Source organism: Lissotriton helveticus, chromosome 3_1 (assembly GCF_964261635.1).
Source record: "Lissotriton helveticus chromosome 3_1, aLisHel1.1, whole genome shotgun sequence".
NCBI lineage: Eukaryota > Metazoa > Chordata > Amphibia > Caudata > Salamandridae > Lissotriton > Lissotriton helveticus.
The window spans coordinates 978,157,937-978,182,502 of record NC_136061.1 but is presented as its reverse complement, the minus strand read 5'-3'; the positions used below and the strand labels follow the sequence as shown (position 1 = coordinate 978,182,502).

The 24,566-nt window shown below is 48.6% G+C and overlaps 1 protein-coding gene across 3 annotated transcripts in view; it reads right to left on the bottom strand.

Annotated features, from left to right (window-relative positions):
• LOC144823156 (aryl hydrocarbon receptor-like) overlaps nt 1–24,566 on the bottom strand; it is a 1,206,974-nt gene that overhangs the window by 145,716 nt on the left and 1,036,692 nt on the right. For all 3 annotated transcript variants that reach the window (XM_078681422.1, XM_078681424.1, XM_078681423.1), the window contains one exon: nt 4,229–4,338. In XM_078681422.1, coding sequence (XP_078537548.1) covers nt 4,229–4,338 — 110 coding nt within the window. The remainder of the gene's footprint in view (nt 1–4,228; nt 4,339–24,566) is intronic.

Below are 24,566 nucleotides of genomic sequence, written 5' to 3'. Positions count from 1 at the left end.
GGCGGTCAAAGCATGTGTGCAAAGGGCAATTGATAAGAAGGTTCGTCTCAAGGGTGTCCTGAGGAATACTTGGTGGGCACATCGCACTGCCCTCAATGTTTTTTTTGCAAAGATCTCCTTTTCAAATATTGAGAGTTGCCTTGTCCAAACTCAATCCAGGTTGGTTACCTCTCATTGAAGGTCCTGTTTTGCATAAGGAAGGGATAGGTGCCAAAATCGAATCTTACCGAAAGAAGTACAAAGAATTGTTTGATTGTAAAAAATCAACTAGAACCACAACATGGAAGGTTGGTGATTGGGTACTTATAAAGAAACCACGGTGGCACAGGAAGGGTGTCACTGAATTTATGGGCCCTTTTGTCATAACTCCTGTGTTCAAGAATGTTGTCACTTTTCACAATGGTGGTAAGTGGAGCATGTCCCGTCTAGTGTAATTTGGAGGTGGCAAATCCTTGTTTTCTTCCTGTCCCGATGTTTTGCCAGGTCCCGATTTGCCCATGTGTATTTCTCCTCTGGATTCTCATGCACAGGGTCTTCCTTCAAGGTCTCGCTGTCCTCCTAAACGTTAAAAAGACTATGTGATGTATTGAACCATTGCAAGTGTTTTGTCATGATCTTTACACTTGTTTCTTCTTCCCTGTTTTTCCTTCTCTTCTTCTTTTCCTTTTCTTTTAGTTCTTTGTTCCTTGCCTTCTTTTATATTTTTAGTAAAGGGGATGTGTTGTAATGATTTAATGTGCTGCTCGAGCCTGGTAGTTCTATCTCCATGGTAGGGTCTTGTTGAAGACAGTTTGAACCAGGAGAGCTGACAGGCTGGCAGCAAAGGTTGGTGGTGCTATGCTTAAAGAAATAAACATCTCAGAAACTTACCAGTGTCTGTCTTACGTAACAGCATACTACTCTAATAGTAGAGGGAATCGGAACCCATGCTACCCACCTGTCCATTAAATTCATAAGGCAAATTCCCTCTACCTATATAACTAACATGACATACCATACCATACCATACCATGCCATGCCATAACATAACATAACAAATAACATTGCCAAGATCGAACAGAAATGGTTGGGCCCTCTTTTAGTGCATGGTAACCAGTCTGTTGGTCTGCAGGGCATAGGTATGTACTCCGCTACCTTGGTGGAAGATCAACTGCTGTACCTGCAGATCTCTGCCAGGCAGACAGACAGATCTATGTGCCTTATGAAGACACCTACACTTTTAAGAAGCGGATACCATGTTTAAAGCACCATCTCTGATCAGTTTTTTGCTTTTCATAAAAATATCTCCCAAAGTGGGAGTTTGTAACTGAAAAGAAAAAAACAGAAATGCCCCTAGCAGGCTGAGACTGTTCTCAAATGGAATTGAAGTAATTTCTTGGGTTTTCTGATCATGACCTCCATCCAATATCTAACAGTGCCAAAATGTAAAAAAGTATTTGGGCATGTGTGCCCTAAAAAGGAGGGATAGTCGGAGAAACTTTGAACAACAGCCCAATGTACAATGGGTGTTGGTAAATGATTTCGACTGGCTGGAGCAGACGGGCACCTACCACGATCCTGTCTACCAAACTGTGAATAAGGTCTGTAGCACAAAGTGCAGCTACAGAAAGGGAGCACAATTTTAAAGGGGCACAAACACATTTTCTATCACAGTAATCCAGTCCAAAATGCCAGCAATAAGCCAAACTTAAATACTATAACAGCCTGAGAAGAGTGCTGGTCGGCTGACTTGGTAAAAACCTAAGCAGAAGACAGGTTGGTATAAGTGTTAGCTATCATACTGGTCAGATGGCAGGTTATCAGAACAATAACAAAAAGGTTGTTATAAAAATATGCTGTGCGGCACTTAAGGTACCTTTGTTGTTAGGTGAACAGCACTGTACAATTATTAAGCCATGCACCGTGATGGAGATCTATTTATCAGTGTCAAGACTTGCTACCAGGTGAAGAGCCCTGTATTACCTTCAATCCTCGCATTGAGGTTAAGAACACTATTTGAGTGGCAAGCAATGCTCTGACAGGAGGAGTGCTATAGTGATCCAGTGCCGTGCACTGAGGTGAAGGGCATTGTTCCAGTGTTGGTTTTTGCATTGGGATGGAGTGTACTGCAGCAGCACAAATCTTTGTTGTGGCGTGAAGAGCACACCACTGGAGTCAAGCCATTCCCCTGGATGTTGAACACAGAGCCGTCCACTTCAAACCTCTAGATATCTCACTCAAAAGCTTGAACTTTCGGGTTGCTGCAGATCATCGAGAACCTCCAACACCTTACTTTTGAAATCTCAGAGATTCCACAAGAAAAAAACTTACAACCGATCTTTCTCTGGGATTGCCCCAAGAATTTAGAACACCTAGCCCCCTGATGTCAGAATGAATCCCTCAACTGTATCTTTCAAGAAAGAAGTCAAAGTACTACTTATGAACACATTTCTTCCCTAGATCCTAAGATCACCTCTAATTGTACCCATTCCGATTCCTCAATCCCACTCATGACTACTGCTCACCGGCTACTTTAGCGTTTTCGACTTACCTGCCCTGACATTATGTTGTACCCTCCCTTTTCTCCACGCTACTGATCCTGCAGTTTTTCTGACTATGATATTTCTGTTTTTATTGGTTTATCTCCTGTGCTCTGTGAACATTGTAAATCGTACCCTTCCTTTTCTGGGTAATACCTTATCCTGTATTTTTCCTCAAATATGATATTATTGTTATTACTGCTTTTTTGTCTCTGCAAATTTGTAAAAAGCTCTAATTCCCGCATGGGTCATGTTCATGCTATAAAAAAACTATTAACAAAAAATCAGCAGGCCTCGCTTTGAGGTGAAAAATGCTACTAAGGAGTGGTTCTTCCGATGAGAGAAAGGACGCTGTACTGTTCCCCTGCTTTGTTGTGAAGAGCAATGGACTGCTATTTGTTGAGTTAGACAGAGCACAGCCCACAAGTATGTTGTCACATTAACTTAAGTACGTTACAGTACAAGTGAAATAATAAATGGCACAACTCAGAAGATGTCCAATAAGAAAAAAGTCTTTAATTTTCAGATCTTCATCATAAGTTGACCCGTGGATAGATAGAAATTCGCAGCCATCACGTGTTTCGTCTTGAGACGACTTTTTCAAGGCTAAAGAATTGTGACGATGGCGTAGTCACTTCACGGCGTCTTTTAAGAATTGAGCTGTATAATTGTATTAGCTCATGGTTGGAATCCGCTTCGAGAAACGCGGCGTTTCTCGAAGCGGAATCCAACCATGAGCTAATACAATTATCGGCGAGCCTGTCTCTTAGTGCCAATATCAAGTGGCATTCCCCGTGTTTTCTGATGCTCCTATGTTATCTGAACACTATGATATAGTACTATTAGTATCTTAGTGGGGAAGAAACCACTATCTTCGAATCAGGAATCACACACTAATACAGCTCACTTGGATCGGAGACTGACTGATACATTTTTTAACCAAGATTGAAAGCTCTACCTGCCGTTAACAAGCAACTTTTAGAATCTTAAAAGATGCCGTGAAGTGACTACTCCATCTTTACAATTCTTTAGCCTTGAAAAAGTCGTCTCAAGACGTTTTTTCTTATTGGACATCTTCTGAATTGTGTCATTTATTATGCCACGTGCACTGCAACGTACTTAAGTTAATGTGACAACATACTTGTGGGTTGTGCTCTGTCTAACTCAACAAATTTTGGTTGTATGGTGGGTTCTCCTACATACATTGTGACACTGTGGATGGCACGGTGTCAGACATAGAGCACGCTGGAGAATATCCTTGTATATAAAAAAAATTTGACTGTTGATACAAACTTCTACAGATGTGCTGGCTAGAATATACCACTGCCATCTTGCATTCAGTATTTAGCAATGGACTGCTGTCTGGCCTTTCACCAAGGTGAAGAACTCTGTGGCATTATCATCGTCATATCGTGAGAGTGATCTTTATTGTGCAAGAGGATGGGATGAACAGACCAACACTGCAAGTGGCTTGCACCTTTTGTTAAATCTAGTCCCAATCAATCCCCTGGTAAGCTTCCCCCAGACCTAAACTGACTTTAGTCCGAATGGAACAGGTGTCCTTTTTGAGATGAATAAAGAATTTGCCAGATCCTAACAAATCACTGATCCGTCTGGAAAAGTCATTCTATCTGACTAGAAATAATTGGTCAAGCAGCAAACTGCTTGCTAAATAAAGAAACATGTTAACCCTATAAATTCACACTTACTTCTAACATGGTTCTCGGCACAATACAGCATGTCCGCGGCATGAATGAACTGGTATCCAGTGCCGCGCATCCGCAGTTCCGCCTCAGTGTATCCAAGTACAACCTTACCCCTGTAGAAAGAAAAGAAGAAACACACACACAATATTTTCAATTCCCTTAGGTTAGAGCCTAATTACTGGGCAGTTCTTCTTAGTGTTCCTCCATCATGGTTTGTTAATATCAGTTGTGTGAGATATACTCTGAAAGTGACCCTGCAAGACTCTAATATGAAGGGAAGTCGAACCAGAATAAAAAGGGGATGTTGATATATGTAGAACCTTTCCAAAGGCATGGCCTTTGAAATATGTTCTTGGGTTCATTATACCTACTTACTGCTAAGAAACACCTTAGCAGCTGGAATCTCAGAAAAATCTTCCGCACTAATCTACCCAATATACCCCTCTCACCTGTTACACCTGTACTCCTCATGGCTTGCTCCCATTACAATCATAACCCAAATGAAAACACTCACCAAAGGCAATCTAATTTTTTTTAAACGACTTCATTAGTTTTCGAACATATAAAGGTTTCATCTAGAATCATGCTAGTATATGTGCCTAGTTCATGGTTGTCTTCTTTAGGTGGAGTGGCTGTTGATTGTGGATGGGTATTACATGGGCAATGTTCTGAGCAGATTCAGCATTAGACAAGTTTGATCATTTGTACAGCTTGACAAATTTACTGAGTAGGTGCATTTTGGTGGATGTTCATCTTGTGGATGTGTGCAGCCACCAAACAGCTTGCCCCAATGGAATGTCTACTTCGCCCCTTCAGGGGTGTTTTTCATCATGGGTAATATTGCTAACTCTGAATCGCCTCACTAACTGGCATATGCATCAACGTTCGTAAATACCAGTCGGTAATACCGAAAAATAACGAATCGCTAATATGAACATGCAAACCGCGATGCATCAAAGTAATCGGTAAAAAATACCGAGTCGGTAATAATCGCTAATAAAGAACGAGTAAACGCCAGCGCGAGTAACAAAAACCGTATTCGGAAATACCGAGTCGGTATTACCGGATCCGGTAATAGCGGAATCGGTAATACCGAAAACGGGAAAATAACGCGACGCTTCGGAAGCAGGCTGATGACATCACAACCAGGAAGTAGGACACCCACGCTGCATTCAGTGTCCGGAGTTGCACAGAGGAGGAGGCAGAGCTCAGGAGCTGAGGTCCCACACTGAACCAGAAGCAAGCAGGAAAAAGGTAGCAGGACAGGATGGAGAAGGAGGCCCCCCAGCATGGAAAGGACACATCCCGAAAGCGAAAACGAAAGTTTTCAGATAAGGAGCTGGAAATCCTCATACAGAGTGTGAGCAGCAACCATGACCGCATATTTGGCAAGTTGTCGCTTAAGGTGCCAGAGGCAGAAAAAAGGAAGATGTGGCTGCGCATCATGGACAAGGTGAATGCCTGCGGAGTCACCCACCGCAGCATCGACGACCTAAAAAAACGATGGTACGACCTGCGTAAGAGGGCCAAGGAGAAGATTGCGCAGAGGGTCAGGGATGCTGCTGGCACAGGAGGGGGACCATCAAACGTGACGCCTAACACTGACCTGGAGGATCTAGTGGAGGCCACCATAGAACGTGAAGCTGTTGTGGGGGTCACAAGTCTGGACACCTCAGGTGCTGCGGAAGGAGGACAAGGTAAGAGGCATGCCAGCGTAACGATGCAGCGTGTACGTAGTCCCTGCCCACTCCCCCATGCCAGACCCAGTGCACATGTAGCGTTGCCCTACACACACACCCTCACCACTGTGTTGCACCATGGGAGATGTAGTCAATACATGAATGGGTGCATGCCTGAGCCCAGAGATGAATACAGCTGCCAAGGGTCAAATGTCAGTCAACAAAAGTAATTTATTGTGAGATGCCACAGCTATTGTCACATACCATACCATGATATTAACTATGCACTGTTTCACACACAGATGCATCCCCCATCGATTCAGACGACAGTGGCCACCTTGTCATCTCAGAGACGCCAGTGTTGTCAGAAGCGGAGTGCTCAGAGGGAGCTGAAGTCATGTCCTCCCCTTCACCACCACGCCGGACAACACCTCCACCGTCCTCCCGGCCAAAGCAACCACCACCGCCACCGTCCTCCCGGCCGAAGCAACCACCACCTCCACCGTCCTCCCGGCCGAAGCAACCACCACCACCACCATCCTCCCAGTCCAAGACACCACCACCACCACCACCCTCGCGGACCAAGACACCACCACCACCAGTGCTGCCCACTCCGCAGAGCCACAGAGCAGATGTTGCCGCCCTGTCCGTGATGGAGTCAGATCAATCTTCATCACACCCAAATGTTCCACGCCAGGCTGTCGTCACTCCAACCAGCCACACTGCAGGCCGACAGCGCATCAGGCAGAGGGTTGTGTCCCCGGGTCGGGCTGCTGCAAGACCGGTCGATCTGTCCGGAGGGTACGGAGTAGTGGAGGCCCGGATGCTGCGTGTCCAGCGCCTGCAGGGGAGACACATGGGTGCCATGAAACTCAGCATGACACAACTATGCAACAAACTAGGCTACATGACTGCCGCAGTGCGTGAGCACACCACTGCCGTATCTGCGGGCAACAAAGACATCAAGCTGTGCCTGCAAGAACTGACACGTGCCATACTCGCAGGCCAAAGGAGTGAGCGCCGGCGTCACAGGCAGGTCATGCTGGCAGTGAATACCACAAACAAGGCCATCAATAAGCTGTGCAACAGCACGGCTGTGCTGTCACGCAGGTCCGTGTCCCTGCAAGTGGATCTAGGTCATTTCTGTGGGGATGTGGCAAAGGCCCTTGAGAGGGTGACCACTGCAGTGGAGCAACTGCAGCCAGGGTCAGCCAGTGTCAGCAGTCTGGGGGCGGAAGAGGGGAGTGAGGCAGCCTCCAGTGTCAGCAGCGTCTCCCTGCCGGACACCAGCGTGAGGAGGCGCAGTGGCCGCAGTGCAACTGCCACTGACTCCCATCGTGTACAACCCGAGGAGTCACAGGACAAGAGACTGGGGGTACGCGGCAAACGGAAGTAAACATGTGGCATAGTCACACTGTCCTTGGTGAGGTAACCATGGACAGACCAAAGTGCCTCACGCGCCACCTGTTCTGAGAAGGGACATTGCTAGTTTTTTTCGCTGCGGCAGCAGCTTGTTTGTGTTACGTTTTTCTGCACCAGTCAGGTGTCCATGCCCATTAAACCCTTGCAAAACTGTTCCTGTTGTCAAGTCACTCTCTTACCTGTCTCAGAAATGATTACGTGTGATGTATGCCCGTCTCCTTTGCCCTTCAGCTGTGTTGGGCACATGTGCCTGTTGGTGTTGTGGGGGGGGTTGCTGGGCACGCAGTTCTTCCTCTCCCTCCACCTCTATGTGTATCCCCCTGCGCGTGGCGATGTTGTGCAGGATGGCACACACAGCAATTATCTGGCAGCAGGTCACTGGGTCGTACTGCAAAGCACCTCCAGTCTTGTGCAGTATTCGGAAGCGGCTCTTCAGGATGCCGAATGTTCGCTCAACCACATTCCTAGTACTGATGTGTGCCCTGTTGTAGCGCTGCTCTTGCGGGGTAGCTGGGTTGAGATAGGGCGTGAGGAGATATTCACGCAATGCGTATGCGCTGTCACCTGCAGGATGGGGAGAGAATGGTAATCAGCATTAATGGAATTATACATGTGGGGAAGGAGTGGATGGGGAGTACGATGATGCAGCTATTTGTACCTAGTAGGTGTCCCTCTCCGAATTCTCCGTTGATCAGGCGCCTGTGGAGGCCACAGTGACGGAAAATGTAGGCGTCATGTGTGCTCCCGGGAAATTGGGCTACAATGTCGGTAATGATCAACTTGGCATTGCACACCACCTGAACATTTATTGAATGATACGATTTCCGGTTGCGGTAAATGTATTCGGTGGCTGATGGAGGACAGATGGGGACATGCGTGCAGTCGACACACCCGATGACATGGGGGAATTGTGCCACCTGGTAGAAATCCCGTTTGGTGCGGGTTAGCTGCTGGGGGGTTCTGGGGAAGGTGATGTGGCGATTGAGAAATGTCAGCATGGCCTCTAGGAACCGGTGGAAAAAGCGTGATAAGGCACTTTGCGACACGCCTCCTGTCTCAGCTATTACCCCCTGGAAGCTTCCAGATGCAAGCAGGTGCAGGCAGCATAGCACCTGCACATGGGCAGGTATGGCGTTGGTCCGACGGGTCTCGTGCTGCAGTAAGGGTGTCAGGTCTGCTATTAGGTGCATTATCATGGCACGGTTCAGTCTGTACTTGACGTACACCTGTTCCTCGGTCTGCCCCAGCAAAGTGATGCGAACCCTGAAGATCCTGTCCTGTATCATCCTCCTGCGCTGGGCCTGGGCGTTGATCCTCCACCTCCTAGCAAGCACGTACAGGGCAGCCATTTTGGTGTACATGTGGGGTTTCCCAGGGCATTTATGAAGGGTAACTGATTGTCAGCACCTGCTGATGGGGTTTAATTTTTTTTTTCTGTCCTTCTGTTAACTTTACCTCCTGATTGTGATTCCCCTTATTTTGCTCATGCTAAATAGCGATTTTGGGGATTTCCGGTATTAGCGACTGTTCATGCATACCATTTCCATTCGTTATTGCCTATTCGGTATTTCCGAACTATTGCTTTGTGGTTCGGTATTTCCGAATGTCTGTTTAACGATTCGGTAATTTACCGCGGGGCCATTTAGCGGTTCTTTATTTTTTTCCGATTTTCGGTTTGATGCATTGCAATTTATGGTTTTGCGGTCGGTATCGGCCTGTTTTTCCGATTCGCTGTTTTACCGGGAGGTATTTCCGTTGATGCATATGCCTGTAAGTTACGTTTTCTGCCTAAGGTGCATAAGTATCCTGAATGCGATACCCATGCCTTCACCAGTTTTTCCTTAGTGTGTAGCAGGGCAGTGTCTGTGAATGTGCGCTTCTGGTTCACATTCTTCTTCCTAGTTGTGAGGCCTAACACACAAGAAGTCTCAAGTGAGTACAATGCTGTCTCCATGTGGATGTAATCCGCTATTTCATATTGTTGATGTAATGTGCCATTTCATACTTGACATTCCATGTGGGTCGTCCCATTTGATTGCATACTTTGCAGAGATGTAATTTAAGACGTGGGTAAGCAGGATTTTGATACAATTTAAATCTGACAACACTGGATCACTCCTTCATACATAGTGGTGTCCTGTCCTACGCTTCCTCTGTAACGTCTGCCTCCAAGTCTAGCTTCCACTCTTCTCCAAAGTTAGACAAATCATATGGTCTGGTTTGTGGTTAAGTTTTATATAATCACAGCACATCCTGTTTGTCATTTCCCACATCATACAGTGTATTCAGTGTTGTGTATAAGAAAATGATACTTACTTAATCCTGCTTCTGCATCATAGGAATCTTCACCCAAGTCATAAACGTAGATTACTCCTGCCTTTATGCAGGAACCTAAGGAACGCTTCCTTCATATATTATAGTCAGTCTGAAGTTGGAGGCAGATATCTCATTGTTGAGCACTCCAAGATAAAAACAGTACAGCTTTCCAGCATTTTTCTGAGAGCAGAAAAAACGTCATTTAAAAAGGCCTTAAGACCACATTGCAGCACCTAGTTGAAAATGTGTACAACGCCGGTATCCTAAATAATATTTTACCTTCGCTCTTTGTTAGAGAAAAATGCAGGAAAAGAGTGCCTGCCTGGTCACAGAGTCAAAGATACCTACAGAGTGCACAGTTCTTTAATGACTCCAGCAGCTTTCCTATTCCAGCATGCACCGTACTGATGGCAGTTTGTATCATAGCCTCCGATTTTTTATGCAGATATACGATGTGAGTTTCATTATTTCCTTTTAGTGTAATAAAAAATGGAGTACAATTAGATAAAAGAAGACCTTCCCTGGCAGCAGAGGTAAGTCAAACAAATGCTTTTAAATGTACGTTGTGTGCCTTCTTGCGGGCTAGTGTGTGATTACACGAGAGAGTGTGTGTAAGTGTGAATGTATCCGTAAGCATTTGTGTGAGAGTGAAATTGAAGGCCAAAATGCATGTGATGTCACTTCCGGTACCCCTAGCACTTTTGGGAAGTGACGTTCATGGGCTGGAGTCGATGGTGTAGAACGTGTGGAGCTGCCTCTTGCCAACGCCGCACTGAATTGGGCAGAATTCTCTATTAAGCCTGGTGCTGCCACCCCGGTGAGGCGTCCTACAGACGGGGCATGGCGAGGAAGGGAAAGACAGCTGAGATTGACTGCAGAGGAGCCTGTAGAAGACATGTGAGGAACTACAGCTGGGGTGCCGCAATAGTTTAAACTACAAAATGCCACCTGCACGTAGGAGCATTTACGTTGCAGGCTGGCAATGGCAAGATTAGTGATACACCGAAATGTTGTAAAACCAAGCCCAGATCTTGTCTGTAGATGTCCTGGCCTGTGTAACGAGGCAGCAATGGAGAACCAAGAAAGAGAGCAAGAGACAATAAAGGACCCAAACTACCTGTGCTGAACAAGCAGGCACAGAGGCCGCTCATGTTGAAGGAGGGCTGTCATTATATAAGCGAGCGAGAGAAGCTGACTGTAAGCGGGCCAGCGCTGCGAGGCTGAAGAGTCATGTAGGTACTCTGCACTATCTGCCATCCAGAGCTTGTTGTGGTCAGCATGGGATTGAGCTTTTACCGCAGGTGGAGTTGCCTGGGGTCCTTCGAAGAGCCAAAAGAACAAATTAGCCCAAAGTTGGTGCCTGCGCACAGAACCTTCCTGGAATACCTTGGAATGAGCCCCCCCAACAGTGACTCAGATAACACTAAACACCCAGAGAAGAGAGCCTAAGCTGTCTCCAGCAGTGAGCCTGAACATGCAAGGTGGTAGCATTGGCAACCTAGATGTATGACTCAGAATGATGCCCAGGCACTGAGGATTTGAGACTGTGCGGGGTTAGGTATATCAGCGGCAGTGAAAATCTGCATTACCAGGGATCAGCTTAGTCCCTATTTAGAGCATGGTGAGCTCATACTGCAACAAGTGGTGCCATTGTACAGCGCCACATCGAGAGCTACCAAAATCTGCTGAAGAGCTCTGCCGAAAGCAAAACAAAATAACCTGTGGTCTTGGTGGACATGGGGCTCATCCACTAAGCCCAAGTAATATGGACAAACCGAGAGCAGGGAAACAAGGCATGTAGCTAGCTTCATCAGAGTCCCAGATCTCAGAACTGCAAAGGACCACTGATGTGCAAAGAGCAGGAATCATGGACATTGAGAAGCCCATCACTCTGGACTCTGTCAAGAAAACTATAGTCGGGCCAAAGATGGCTCTGGGGTCCAATAATATATTTGGTGGCCATGGACCGCATTCTACTGCTAGTTGGCCTAAGAAAACTAGCTGGAAGGGTGACTAGCACTGAGAACTGTATGGCTGAACTCACTACAGCGGTCTTTGACCTGACAGCAAGCATGATAAAGACTTTAAAAAAGGTCTGCTTCCCCGAGAACAGAATGGAAGATACGGAAGGCAGATTTTGCCTTAGTATTCTAAGATTTGTAGAGTTCCTAAAGAGCCAAGCATGTAAGGTAGAGGCTTTCGTAGAGCAATGGATTAAGGAGACCCTGCATCCTGAATGGCTGACCAACTTATTTGCGAATGAGAGGGCGCACAAGTTCCCGACTAGGCTTCCTAAACCTGTGGAACCACCCAGGTCATTAATTTTCAAGTTAATACACTATTGGGACCGTGATGTAATCCCACGAACAGCCAGAACTATGGTACCGTACCTACAGAGAATTTGAAAGTATTCATTTTCATGGACAATACAGTGGCAATTCAACAACAAAGGTCCTCATTTTGTGTAGTAAAAGAGAAACTGTGGAAAGTGGGGATACAGCTCATGCTGCTATTCCTCGCAAAGCTTAAATAATGGTGGGAGGGAAGAAAACGCTCTAGAAAATCTGGCAGGGCTGCGGCCATTGCAATAGCCTCCTTGCGTTCAGTCGCTGCCTAAGTAGTGGTAGCACTACTACTACTTCTACCTCTGTGAGTTCTGTCTCGGAGAAAATTGCAGTGTAGGTTTCAAGCTGCCTGGTATCCACAGATCTGCTTATTTTGCCTCCACCGAGGACCATACTTCTTTCGAGTCTGTGGAAAAACAACCCAACAGTGCCAGATTTATCCTGATTAGCTTCCTTGGAGGCAAAGGCATCCATATGCATGCTGAGAGACTTGGGGTGGCCAGGTGGGACCATTTTCGGATACTCTGTGACCATGGCAGTACCCCCACATGCGGCAGCTGGCCATCATAACACATTCTTTGTCTACGATTCAATTGGTACAATCTGGCCTTGATAATTGTTCAGTTGGTCCTGGGGTATCAAAAATTTACTGGACACAGGCTCTAATCTAGGCTCTAGGATGAGAGTTCATGTTGGGAAATGTAATGATTTTTATCTCTGCTGTCCTAGCTGCCAATTGGTGTGTGTGGGGCTGTCGGGGGGGGGGGCGGGCTTGCTATGGATATGTCCAGCGGCGGCTCCTCCGCTAAAGCAGAGGAGAGTCGCCCATGCTCTCTCAGCAGTGAAAACATGAAAAATAAATTGATATTAACACAGGTTATTATAATTTTATTTTTCCACGTTGAGCCGAGTCAAGGGCAGGGTGAAGCCGGGCTATGCTGATAGACCGCATCTGCAACAGGGGGGAGGAGTGGTGGGCACTGCTGCAAGTGCGCATGACGGTCTGGTCGGCCCCCTTAAGACGACCAAACCATCATTTGCACTTAGATCTCTCCAATTCGAGTTGTGCTGCAGAGCTGGGTGGTGAACAAGTAGAGGCTCCCAGCCCCTAACTGAGCATTAAACCAGCCCGCTCAGGCCAATTACGGCGCTGCTCTCATGCATTACCAGCATGAGAGCAGTGCCATGATTGGCAAAGGGGTCTGGGAGCCTTGTATGGACTGCTGGGATTCCAGAGGAGAGGTGTAGAAGAGCAGCCCACCCAAGGTTTCCCCCGCGCTGCCCACCACTTTTATGTCACAGCAGCTGCCACTAGATATGTCCTGACCTATGGTGGATAATCCAAGGTTAACAATAGGGTTTGAAGGCTCACTGGGACCCGGTGAATCCAGGCAGACTAAGGTACACCTCCTGAGGCAGTCAATGGAAGCATGTGACACTTTTACAAGTATCCTGAAACATTGTATGGCTAGGAAACCCCACCAACAGGCATCAAATACACACCCATGTGAAACGGGGAGGAGTGCATTTAGCAATGCTACAGGATGTACATCTTATGCAGCACGAGTGCACAAAAATACAGAAAAGGTGGGAATATCATCTCTCTAGCATAACCATCTTTGTGTTTTCACATGGTGCCTTTACACGAATCTGCTCAGGGGAACCCTTTTGATGGATGAATGTAAGGTGGATCAGGATGGGGAGATATGTATGTGTGTTTGGCTGGTTAGATGATAAACCAATGCACCTGATGGGACTGTTATTCCCCAGTGTAGGCCAAATGACCTATCTAGAAAGTATCCTCACATTATTAGCACGCTAGCCAGTGGACCCCTATGTATTGAGTGATGATTTCAACTCCATAGTTAATATCAAACTGAATAAATTCGCACACTGCCTGGTGTTCTGGCCTGGAAAATGGCTAAAAGATTAAAGACTTGGTTGAAAGAGTGGGACTTGTCAAATTGTTGGAGAGCTCTGCACCCACTTGAAGAGAGTACTCCTATTCCCTACTGCATGCACTCGATAGCCTTTGGGCAAAACAGTATTTCCGCAGGCAGCTGTGAGAGGTTGGCCCTCTTTGATTATAAGGAATACCTGGCACAAACACATCATGAGCGGGACAAAATATGCCGTGTACTGGCGAGAAAGCACGCAGACCTGGGAGGCACAGCCAGACTGGTGAGGGGCCCGCTACAAACCCCTATCAGGTACGGAAACAAGAGTGGGAGGCAGCTGAGCCAGGGAGAATTCAGGCTGCCCAGGGTCCACGGAGACTCGCTAAGAGGGAGGCCGCCTTAGTGCCACAAGAGGCACAGGAGGCAGCCTCCCAATGTTTGAGACCCTCAGAGGTCCGGCGTGCCCCGTCACTTCCGGGTAGAGGGGGCAGGGAGTGAGGTACATATACCTCTCCCCACCCACTGGGCGCCCTCTTTGCCCACTACCCTAATGCCGTTTGGATCTGCGGTGATCCTCCAATAGTGGCGAGCCGGCGGGAGCTGCATTGCGGTGAGTGCGAAATCCCCCCATCCCAGCAGGCACTCATAGGTGTCGAGTGCTTGACAGCCGCTACATGGTGACGGTCTGCCATGGGGGGGGATTAGACAGCTCCCGGGGGGGGCGCAGGCCCTTGGCTTCCTTGACGTCTTGCACGTCACAGCCTGGTCATGACTGTGGTTGCCCAGCGGGGCTCAAAGTCCGGCCCGGGTGTAGTGGGTATTTGGTGGGGGTGGTAGTGCACCTCCGCTGTGCCCGGTCCTCCCTCGCTGGGGAGGGGTCTTCCAACGCGGGCTGGGCGCAGGCAGCCTCTAGCCGCTACTACTCCAGGCCACATCCGTAGTAACGGGGTGTGATCTAGCGGCTAGCGCTTGCCAGGACAGGCAGCAAGCCCCAATACCCCGGTTCAGGGGGGGAGTGGAGGGCCTCATGGGCCTCTCCGTTACTGCGGTTTTCAAAGGGAATGTGTCCACTGGTCGCGGGTATGCTGTTTGCTGCTGGGGGGGGCAGCTTTATGACCCTGCTCCCTCCTCTGTGCCGGCTGTTGTTCCGGGCGGCGAGTGCGTGGCTCATCCACTCCACCCCGTGGCAACGCCGTCGCGATTTACGGCTCCATTCCAGCAGTCATAGAGGGTGACTCTCGGCCTCATATGCGGGGGTAATACTTTCTTCAGCACTGTCGTGTCTACGCAGTTGGCACCATGCAGTACAATCACACGCAGGACACAGGTCGGTGCATTCACAGTTCTTTATTCTTATTCTCTGTGCAGCTGGTTACACACACGTCAGTCCCCGTCTTCGTCCTGGTCAATCTGTCCTCTTCCTGTCCCCTGACCGGATGTGGTGTCCGGTGACCTGGTCACCTCCCTCATGACCCACAGGGTCCTAGTGTCCTCGGTCCCTTCTTGTCAGGTCACTACATCTCCCCCTTTGTTGCAAACAAATGTTCATGATGCTGTTCTCCTGATCATTTCCGCCCCTTCAACCCTTGACCGCATTAGCCTATTGTTGTGGTGAGAAAAGAAAAGAGAGATGGAGAGAGAGAGAGAGAGAGAGAGAGAGAGAGAGAGAGACAGAGAGAGAGAGAGAGAGTCTGTCAGTCTCGTCGACCCTTCTCCCCAGTCTCTGTCTCCTACGTTTTTCTACGTAGTCTCTTTGTCCCCTTGCATCCCCTCCTTGGTCGTCGTTTCCTGACATCATCTGTGCTTCTGCTTTTCAGTTGTCCTCCGTCTGCTCTCCGTTTACCAGCCTCTCTTCCTCTTTGTCGTTGCTCTCTCCTCTTAGCCTTGTTTCTGTTCTTCAGTTGTCCTCCGTCTGCTCCCTTTTTGCCAGCCTCTCTTCGTCTTGATCGTTGTTCTCCGCCCTCCGTTCTGCTTCTTGCTCCTCTTTTTCTATGGCCGCCCTTTGTTGTGTTTGTTCCCTCAATGATTCTTTTTTGTTCTCTTCCTCTTTCTCTGGTCCCTGCGTCTTCTCTTCGCTTGCTCTCAGTATGTCTTTTGTCTTTTCCATATGTCATCGTTAAAAGGCCCATCGTTTGAGCGGTGCTGTTGCTCATCAGGCATGGTCCTGGGACATCGCCTTTTAGAACATGAATGTCCTCCTTGTTTATTTTGTCCTTGTACCTCAGTTCCTCTGTGAACTTTCCCAAGTTGGTTACCTGTTTCTTTGCCCCCAGGTAAAAACCTTTACTTTGGACGCTCTCAGTGTCGGCTTTACTTCCATTCTCTCGTATTCTGATACACACATGACGTTGCATGTTGCACCACTGTCCAGTACAAAGTCTGCTTCATGCGCTCCTACTCTTATCTTTGCATAGTCCGTCTTTCCTCGGGTGCTTCTGTCTGCTGGCTGTGTTGTTTCTCCTGCTTCGTCTTCCTCGCTCCGCTCTGTGTGCACCTCCGACATGTGGTATAGTCTTTCCACTTAATCTTCTTCCTCTTCTTCGCCCGACCCTCGTGACAAACTTCTCCTTTCGTTGTCGACATACCTGACGTATCTTGTTGTCGACTCCTGTTGTCTTCCTGTTCTTCCCCTGTCGTCTCTGAATTGTGCACCTTGGCACATACTGGCGTAGTGATTTCTTCCACCACATCTTCTGCACGTCTGGCCAAACGCTGGGCATGTGCCTCTGTGTGGAAATTCCATTCCGCACTTGTAGCATGTTCTTTCAGGTTGTCTCCTCTCTTTTTGTTCCCTCCAGTCATTCTTCCATCGGCCTGTGCGATATCTGTTTGTCGTAAAGTGTGCGTTTTCGATTTCAACGCTCTTCCCTCTTTCCATTTCCTTGGCATGTTCCGTTGCTCTCGCCTCTGCTCTCGCTAGTGACAGGATGTTCTCCAATGAGGTCGGTTCCTTGAGTATTCTCGCTCTGAATCCTGTGTCGCGACAGCCTTCTATGATCCTTAGCCTTATTGCTTGCTCGTTATCGAATTTGTCGAACTCACAATGTGTCACCAATTTTCTCAGCCTTGTCGCGAAGTCATCTAGTGTTTCGCCGACTTGTTGACACGCAATGGTAAATGTATATCGTTCGAAGTCAATGTTTCGTTGTGGGTCGAATTTGGCTGTTAGGCATTTCTTTAGTTGTTCATATGTTTTTGTTTCTTCGGTAGGCAGTGTCACCAGAAGTTCTTCGACATCATCCCCTGCTAAGTTCAGCAGTAACCCTAGTTTCTTTCCGTCTGCTACATCTGTATCTTCTACATATCTTTCAAACCGTCGGATCCACTTCTCCCACCTTATTCCTGTTTGTGGCTCCGATAAGTTGAACGGTAGTGGACTCCTGTATTGTGCGCTGGGCTTTGGATCTGCCATTCTTGCCTTCTTCCCTTTATCTGCTCTTTCTTCTTTTGTTCACCTTTTTCTTTTTCTTCTTCTTTTGTTTTACTTTATTTTGACCGTTTCTACTTTCTTTTCTCTTGTGTCTCTTTTATTTCCTTTTTTTTCTTCTTCTTCTTCTTCTATTGTTCTGCTTTGTTTTAGCCTTTTCTAGGCTTTCCTTGTCCTTTTTTTTAATTTTTTTTTAATGTTTTTCTGCTTCTTTTCTTCTTTGCCTGACTCTGAAATGGCCCCTCTGTTGATTCCTATGGCCCTTCTTTTGTCTCTTTTATTTCCCTTTTTCTTCTTCTTCTTCTTTTGTTTTACTTTATTTTGACCTTTTCTACTTTCTTTTCTCTTGTGTCCCTTTTTGTTTCCTTTTTTCTTCTTCTTCTTCTATTGTTCTGCTTTGTTTTAGCCTTTTCTAGACTTTCTTTGTCCTTTTCTTATGTTTTTCTGCTTTTTTTCCTCTTTGCCTGACTCTGAAATGGCCGCTCTGTTGATTCCTATGGCCCTTCTTTCTATTGTCCTTTTTTCAAAATGGCCGTCCTTTTCTCGTGAGATTTCGCGATCGAAATCTCGCTCGCCTGACTCAAAGATGGCCGCTTCCCCAATCTCGCCTCTGATTGGCCCAGCCGCCTGATCCCAAAATGGCCACCGAGACTCTCGCGAGAGCTCGCGCCTCTATTTCAAGATCGCGCCCGTTCCTTCGCGCTTACCGCAGTTTGCCGGTGATTCCTCAGAGGCGGTCGGGTGGGCTCCGATGTCGCTTCTTTTCTTTCTTCTTTTCCTGCACATCCAGGGTGGGCGCCTGGTTCTTCCTGATGGCGTAGTCTTTTCTCGTCGAGATGCACGTCGGCTCGTCTCTCACCCTTCGTCGCCAGTTGTCGTGTCTACGCAGTGGGCACCATGCAGTACAATCACACGCAGGACACAGGTCGGTGCATTCACAGTTCTTTATTCTTATTCTCTGTGCAGCTGGTTACACACACGTCAGTCCCCGTCTTCGTCCTGGTCAATCTGTCCTCTTCCTGTCCCCTGACCGGATGTGGTGTCCGGTGACCTGGTCACCTCCCTCATGACCCACAGGGTCCTAGTGTCCTCGGTCCCTACTTGTCAGGTCACTACAAGCACGACCACCCCACTCGCGAGGTAGTGGGCCCGGCTACAAGACACCACATGGGTTCAGGCGATCAGGGTGATGAAGACGCATGGGTGCCCACGGCGGGTAGCCCATCGGGGAGAGAGCAGCGACCCCGGCATCATTTCAGCACCTGCATTTCTTTAATTTTAAATGGAAAGGGCCCGCACTGCTGCAATACATTTAAAAAGAGAGTGCTGGCAATTCTCAGGGCTAGCAAGTTCTTTAAAGAGCAAGTACTGCAACGTTTACATTTACATATAAAGCACTGTTTTCCGGGGACACGTTCCACCATTTGTCTGCCTCCCACTAGTACCCCAATTACAATATCCAGCCCCACTCCCCTTTTGACTTGTTTCTCTGCAGCAGGATGTTTGCACACCTATATCTAGCGAGCTGCTAATTTCCTGGACAGTTTTAAATTGGAATATTGGGATTATTTGCAATTGGCAAATCAGGCTAGGAGGCTGTCCCACCCGCCCGGAGGACGCGATGCCTGGGATAACCTGCGAGCCAACCGTCGAGTCCGGAGTTAGGAAGCACTGAGTGCATGTGGGCTCGGCAGCGTGAGTGAGCACCTCCGCAGGCTGGCGGTAGTTTGTGTGTCAGCTACCCTCCGACATACAGAGTATGTGTTTCTTTCATATCGAGTGATCCCCGGGGTAACGCTACGCTCTCCTGCGCTGGTTGCGGTAGGTACAGTGCTCAGAACTGAACTTAGGGTGACCAACCGTCCGTAAATTTCACGGACAGTCCGTAATTTTGGCCGTCTGTCCGTGAAGGATTCTTTAACGGACGCCATTTGTCCGTCATTTTAGCCAGGCACCGGTGGCCCCACCCTAACGCCGGCACATCTTCAGCACAGCTTCCCCCCACCTCCCTTCTTGACTCCGATGCTCATTCAAAACTCAGATACCCCCCAGCACTGGAGAGGCACAGCGGGATGGCACCCCTCACACCTCCAGCCCTTGATGAGCTGTTAAGAGGTGCTCGAAGGTGACTGAGAGGGAGGGGCTGCAGCTTCAGAAGCAGGGACATCCATTCAGATGCAAACAGCCCTGAATGGCCACGTCTTTGCAATTTAGAGGGGGCCTCACACATTCCCCTCAGCCCAGGGTCCCAAACATCCTAGACTCGGCCAGATTACACCGAAGCAGCACGTGGTTCTCTTCACAGAGCTTAATTACTGTCAATAAATTGTAAGCAAACCTCGGTTCTTCAAACATGCAGTTTATAATGTAATAAAATAAAGAAAAGGCACAATCGCACCCACACTGATTAACAAAGTATGGAGGACAATCAGTTCAATCAGTTCTCTTAGAGTATCTCCTGTGAGTACTGTACATCAGAGTGGGGGATGGCATTTTGGACAGAGAGCCTGTCTTCGTTGTCTTGTGCAGGAGGGGGCGAGAAGCCCAAGATGATACTACAATACTGCATTCCCACCCCTGTGCCCACCCTGGTGGATCCTGTTCACCCTCCTGTGATGGCACCTGTCCCCCCTCCCCCCGCCTGTGATGGCCCCTGTCCCCCCTGTGATGGCTCCTGTCCCCCCCCCCATCCCCCTGGCTGTGATGGCTCCTGTCCCCCCTGTGGTGGATCATGTCTCAGCCCTGGGTGGATTCTGTCCCAGTCCTGGAATGGCTCCTGCAGCGAGGGTGGAGTTCTTGATGGGCCTCTTCTCAAAAGGGCTCAGCTCAAAATAAATATGGAAAGGTGGGCGAGTGAGTAAGTGAAGGGATGGGTGGATGGCTGGATGAATTAGTGAAAGGGTAAATGGATGAATGAAAGAGTGAATAAATGGATAATGAGAGAGGATGGATGGATTGATGAGTGAGGGGAAGGATGGAGAGAAAATGTAAATAGCTGGATGTATGGGTGGAAGGGTAGCTGGATGATGGATGAGGGGAAAGATGGATGAGGGGAAGGATGGATGGATGAGGGGAAGAATGGATGGTTGAGTGGAAGGATGGATGGATGAGGGGAAGGATGGATGCATGAGGGGATGGATGGATGGATGAGGGGATGGATGGATGGATGAGGGGAAGAAGGATGGATGGATGAGGGGAAGGATGGATGGATGGATGGATGGAGGGAAGGATGGGTGGATGAGGGGAAGGATGGATGATGGATGAAAGGAAGGATGGATGAGGGGAAGGATGGATGAGGGGAAGGATGGATGGATGAGGGGATGGATGGAGGGGAAGGATGGATGATGGATGAAAGGAAGGATGGATGAGGGGAAGGATGGATGGATGAGGGGAAGGATGGATGATGAGGGGATGGATGGAAGAGAAGGATGGATGGATGGAGGGGAAGGATGGATGGATGAGGGGAAGGATGGATGGATGAGGGGAAGGATGGATGGATGAGGGGATGGATGGATGAGGGGAAGGATGGATGGATGAGGGGAAGGATGGATGGATGAGGGGATGGATGGAGGGGAAGGATGGATGGATGGATGGATGGAGGGAAGGATGGGTGGATGAGGGGAATGATGGATGATGGATGAAAGGAAGGATGGATGGATGAGGGGAAGGATGGATGGATGAGGGGATGGATGGATGAGGGGATGGATGGATGGGTGGGTGAAAGGATGGATGGATGATGAGGGGAAGGATGGATGGATGGATGATGAGGGGGAGGATGGATGGATGGAGGGGTGGGTGAAAGGATGGATGGATGATGAGGGAAAGGATGGATGGATGGATGATAGGGGGAGGATGGATGGATGGAGGGGTGGGTGGAAGGATGATGAGGGGAAGGATGGATGGATGGATGGATGATGAGGGGGAGGATGGATGGATGGAGGGGTGGGTGAAAGGATGGATGATGAGGGGAAGGATGGATGATGGATGAAAGGAAAGATGGATGAGGGGAAGGATGGATGGATGAGGGGAAGGATGGATGGATGAAGGGATGGATGGAAGGGAAGGATGGATGGAGGGGAAGGATGGCTGGATGAGGGGAAGGATGGATGGATGAGGGTAAGGATGGATGATGGATGAAAGGAAGGATGGATGAGGGGAAGGATGGATGGATGAGGGGAAGGATGGATGATGAGGGGATGGATGGAGGGGAAGGATGGATGGATGGAGGGGAAGGATGGGTGGATGAGGGGAAGGATGGATGATGGATGAAAGGAAGGGTGGATGAGGGGAAGGATGGATGGATGAGGAGAAGGATGGATGGATGAGGGGAAGGATGGAAGGGAAGGATGGATGGATGGATGGGAAGGATGGGTGGATGAGGGGAAGGATGGATGATGGATGAAAGGAAGGATGGATGAGGGGAAGGATGGATGGATGAGGGGAAGGATGGATGATGAGGGGATGGATGGATGGATGGGTGGGTGAAAGGATGGTTGGATGATGAGGGGAAGGATGGATGGATGAGGGGAAGGATGGATGGATGAGGGGATGGATGGAGGGGAAGGATGGATGGATGGATGGATGGAGGGGAAGGATGGGTGGATGAGGGGAAGGATGGATGATGGAGATGGATGATGGATGAACGGAAGGATGGATGAGGGGATGGATGGATGGATGGATGAGGGGAAGGATGGGTGATGAGGGGATGGATGGAGGGGAAGGATGGATGGATGGGTTTGTGAAAGGATGGATGGATGATGAGGGGAAGGATGGTTGGATGGATGATGAGGGGGTGGAAGGATGGATGGATGGTTGCTGAGGGGAAGGATGGATGATGAGTGGGTGGGTGGAAGGATGGATGGATGATGAGGGGAAGGATGGATGGATGGATGATGAGTGGGTGGGTGGAAGGATGGATGGATGATGAGGGGAAGGATGGATGGATGATGAGTGGGTGGGTGAAAGGATGGATGGATGGATGAGGAGTGGGTGGATGAAAGGATGGATGGATGATGAGTGGGTGGGTGAAAGGATGGATGAGTGGGTGGGTGGGTGGGTGGGTGAAAGGATGGATGAGTGGATGGGTGGGTGGATGGTGGGTGGGTGGGTGGATGGTTGGGTGGATGATGGGTGGGTGAGTGGATAAGTGAAATGATGGATGGATTGATGGATTGATAAGTGGAAGGGTGAATGCATGGACGTATAAGTGAAAGGGTGGATGTAAGGATGGATGAGTCAGTGAAAGGGAGGGTAGATGGACAAAAGGATGAATAGATGTGTGAAGGAGTGAAATGATAGATGGATGAGTGATAGGGTCAATGGATGGATTCATGAGTGGATGAGTAGATGGATGGATGGGTGGGTGGATGGATGATGGAAGGAAGGTTGGCTAAGTGAAAAGGTCGATGGAGAGAGAAAGGGAGGATGGATGACTAAAAGAGTGGATGGGTGGAAGGATTAGTAAGTGAAAGGATGGCTGGATTGGTGAAAGGGTAAATGGCTGGATGGATGAGTGAATGGATGGATGGGATGAAGAGTGGATGGATAAGTGTACAGATGGACAGGGTGAAAGGGTGGATGGATGGATAGTGGATGGATGAGTGAAAGGATGGATGAAGGGATGGATGAGTGAAATGATAGATGGAAGGATACATGATGGATAGGTTTGCAAATGGTTGAATATGTTTGGAAATGGCTGGCCTAACTTATATACTATTGCGCGACCTCGAATGTGTCTGTAAAACTTACCTATTGTCCTGAAGTTTTGTCCTGAATTTTGACCTCCTGTCCTGAATTTGTGTCCTGAATTTTGACCCTTTGTCCTGAATTTTTACACTCACCGTCCTGAATTTGCACCAATGCCAGTTGGTCACCCTAACTGAACTGGATATGCTCCGATGCTGTCCCCCTTTACATGCGTTTGCTGCCTAGGAGCCGAATGGCTTGCAGGGGCCTCGATCCCTTCTTCATGCAATACTGGCAGAATCCACTAGACACGGCCTGACAGTGAGCCGTGTCACGTGGGTAAATGTACCGCATGCTGGAGCCACCGGTACCTTCGGTGCCTGCTCGGGGATTGTGTTTCATGTCAGGGTTGGGAGGCTTGTCCCCTTAGCATGTTGCATGTCCGGTCCGGTAGGTAGGCCGGACATTTCCAGGGTGCTGGGCAGAGACATGCGAGGGTGCACTTGTGTGAGCCGGCCCCCATTGGGCCGCTGGCTGTGTTGGGTGTTTTACCGGGTCTACATTCCAGCTGTGGCTCGGCATCCCCACGCATAGGCACGCACTGAATATGAACAGAAACTGACTTATCTTAACATCCATAACGCAACATCCATAACGCAGTGTCGAGTGAGGCCTAGTGGTTATTATACAACGTCAAGTCATGATGAAAATAACATTTAGAGTATCCAGATTGACTACATGTTAACTTTTATCCTGCAACAGATGTGCTTGTTCGCAGTAATGGCGGCAGCCCCGCACATGTGGTGCATTTATGGGGAACCGGTTGCGGTGCGTGCCGGCAACTCAAGCTATAGTATATGGCCTCATGGTTTATAGTTATAGTAACGCTGCGATAATCACGGCGAGCCGGTGCTCGGATCCTGTCCCATCCGTGTTGGCCTGGGGAGGCACAGCAATTTGAAGAAATACTTTCAGCCGGTGGAACTTTGTTGTATGTGTGGCAAGGAGTGTCAGCTTGAAACTGTAAGGGAAAATGCCCTCGGTTGTCACTCAGAATCGGCTTTCATTCGGATTAAACAGACAAGTATTGCTAATGCGTAGAGTGTGTTTGCCCAAATCCGAGATTTGGAAGTGCTGCAATACTGCCACAATTAGGGGAGGGAGTTTATATGTCTGTTGTGAATAAATCTTTCCAGTCACAGTTGCAGCTTCAACTTATGGACATAAAGAACATTTTGCAGCACCAGCTTGCAGTGAAGTGCAATATGTACAGTTTATTTATTGTAGATGTGCAGTGAGTCAATAAAAACTTTGCAAACTTTCATCTCTTTAATTGCCAGGGACTATGGTCTGGGTGATTGGCCATGCGGGCGTCTTGCGAGTGGCACTGTGGGCTGAGAACAGGAAATGGAGGCACGGCCTCACGGCCACAGACATTCAAAACATGCTGTGTACTGGCGAGAAAGCACTCGGGCCTGGGAGCCACAGCCAGACTGGTGAGGGGCCCGCGACAAAACCCTATCAGGGGCGGAAACGAGAGCGGGCGGCAGTTGAGCCAGGGAGAATGCC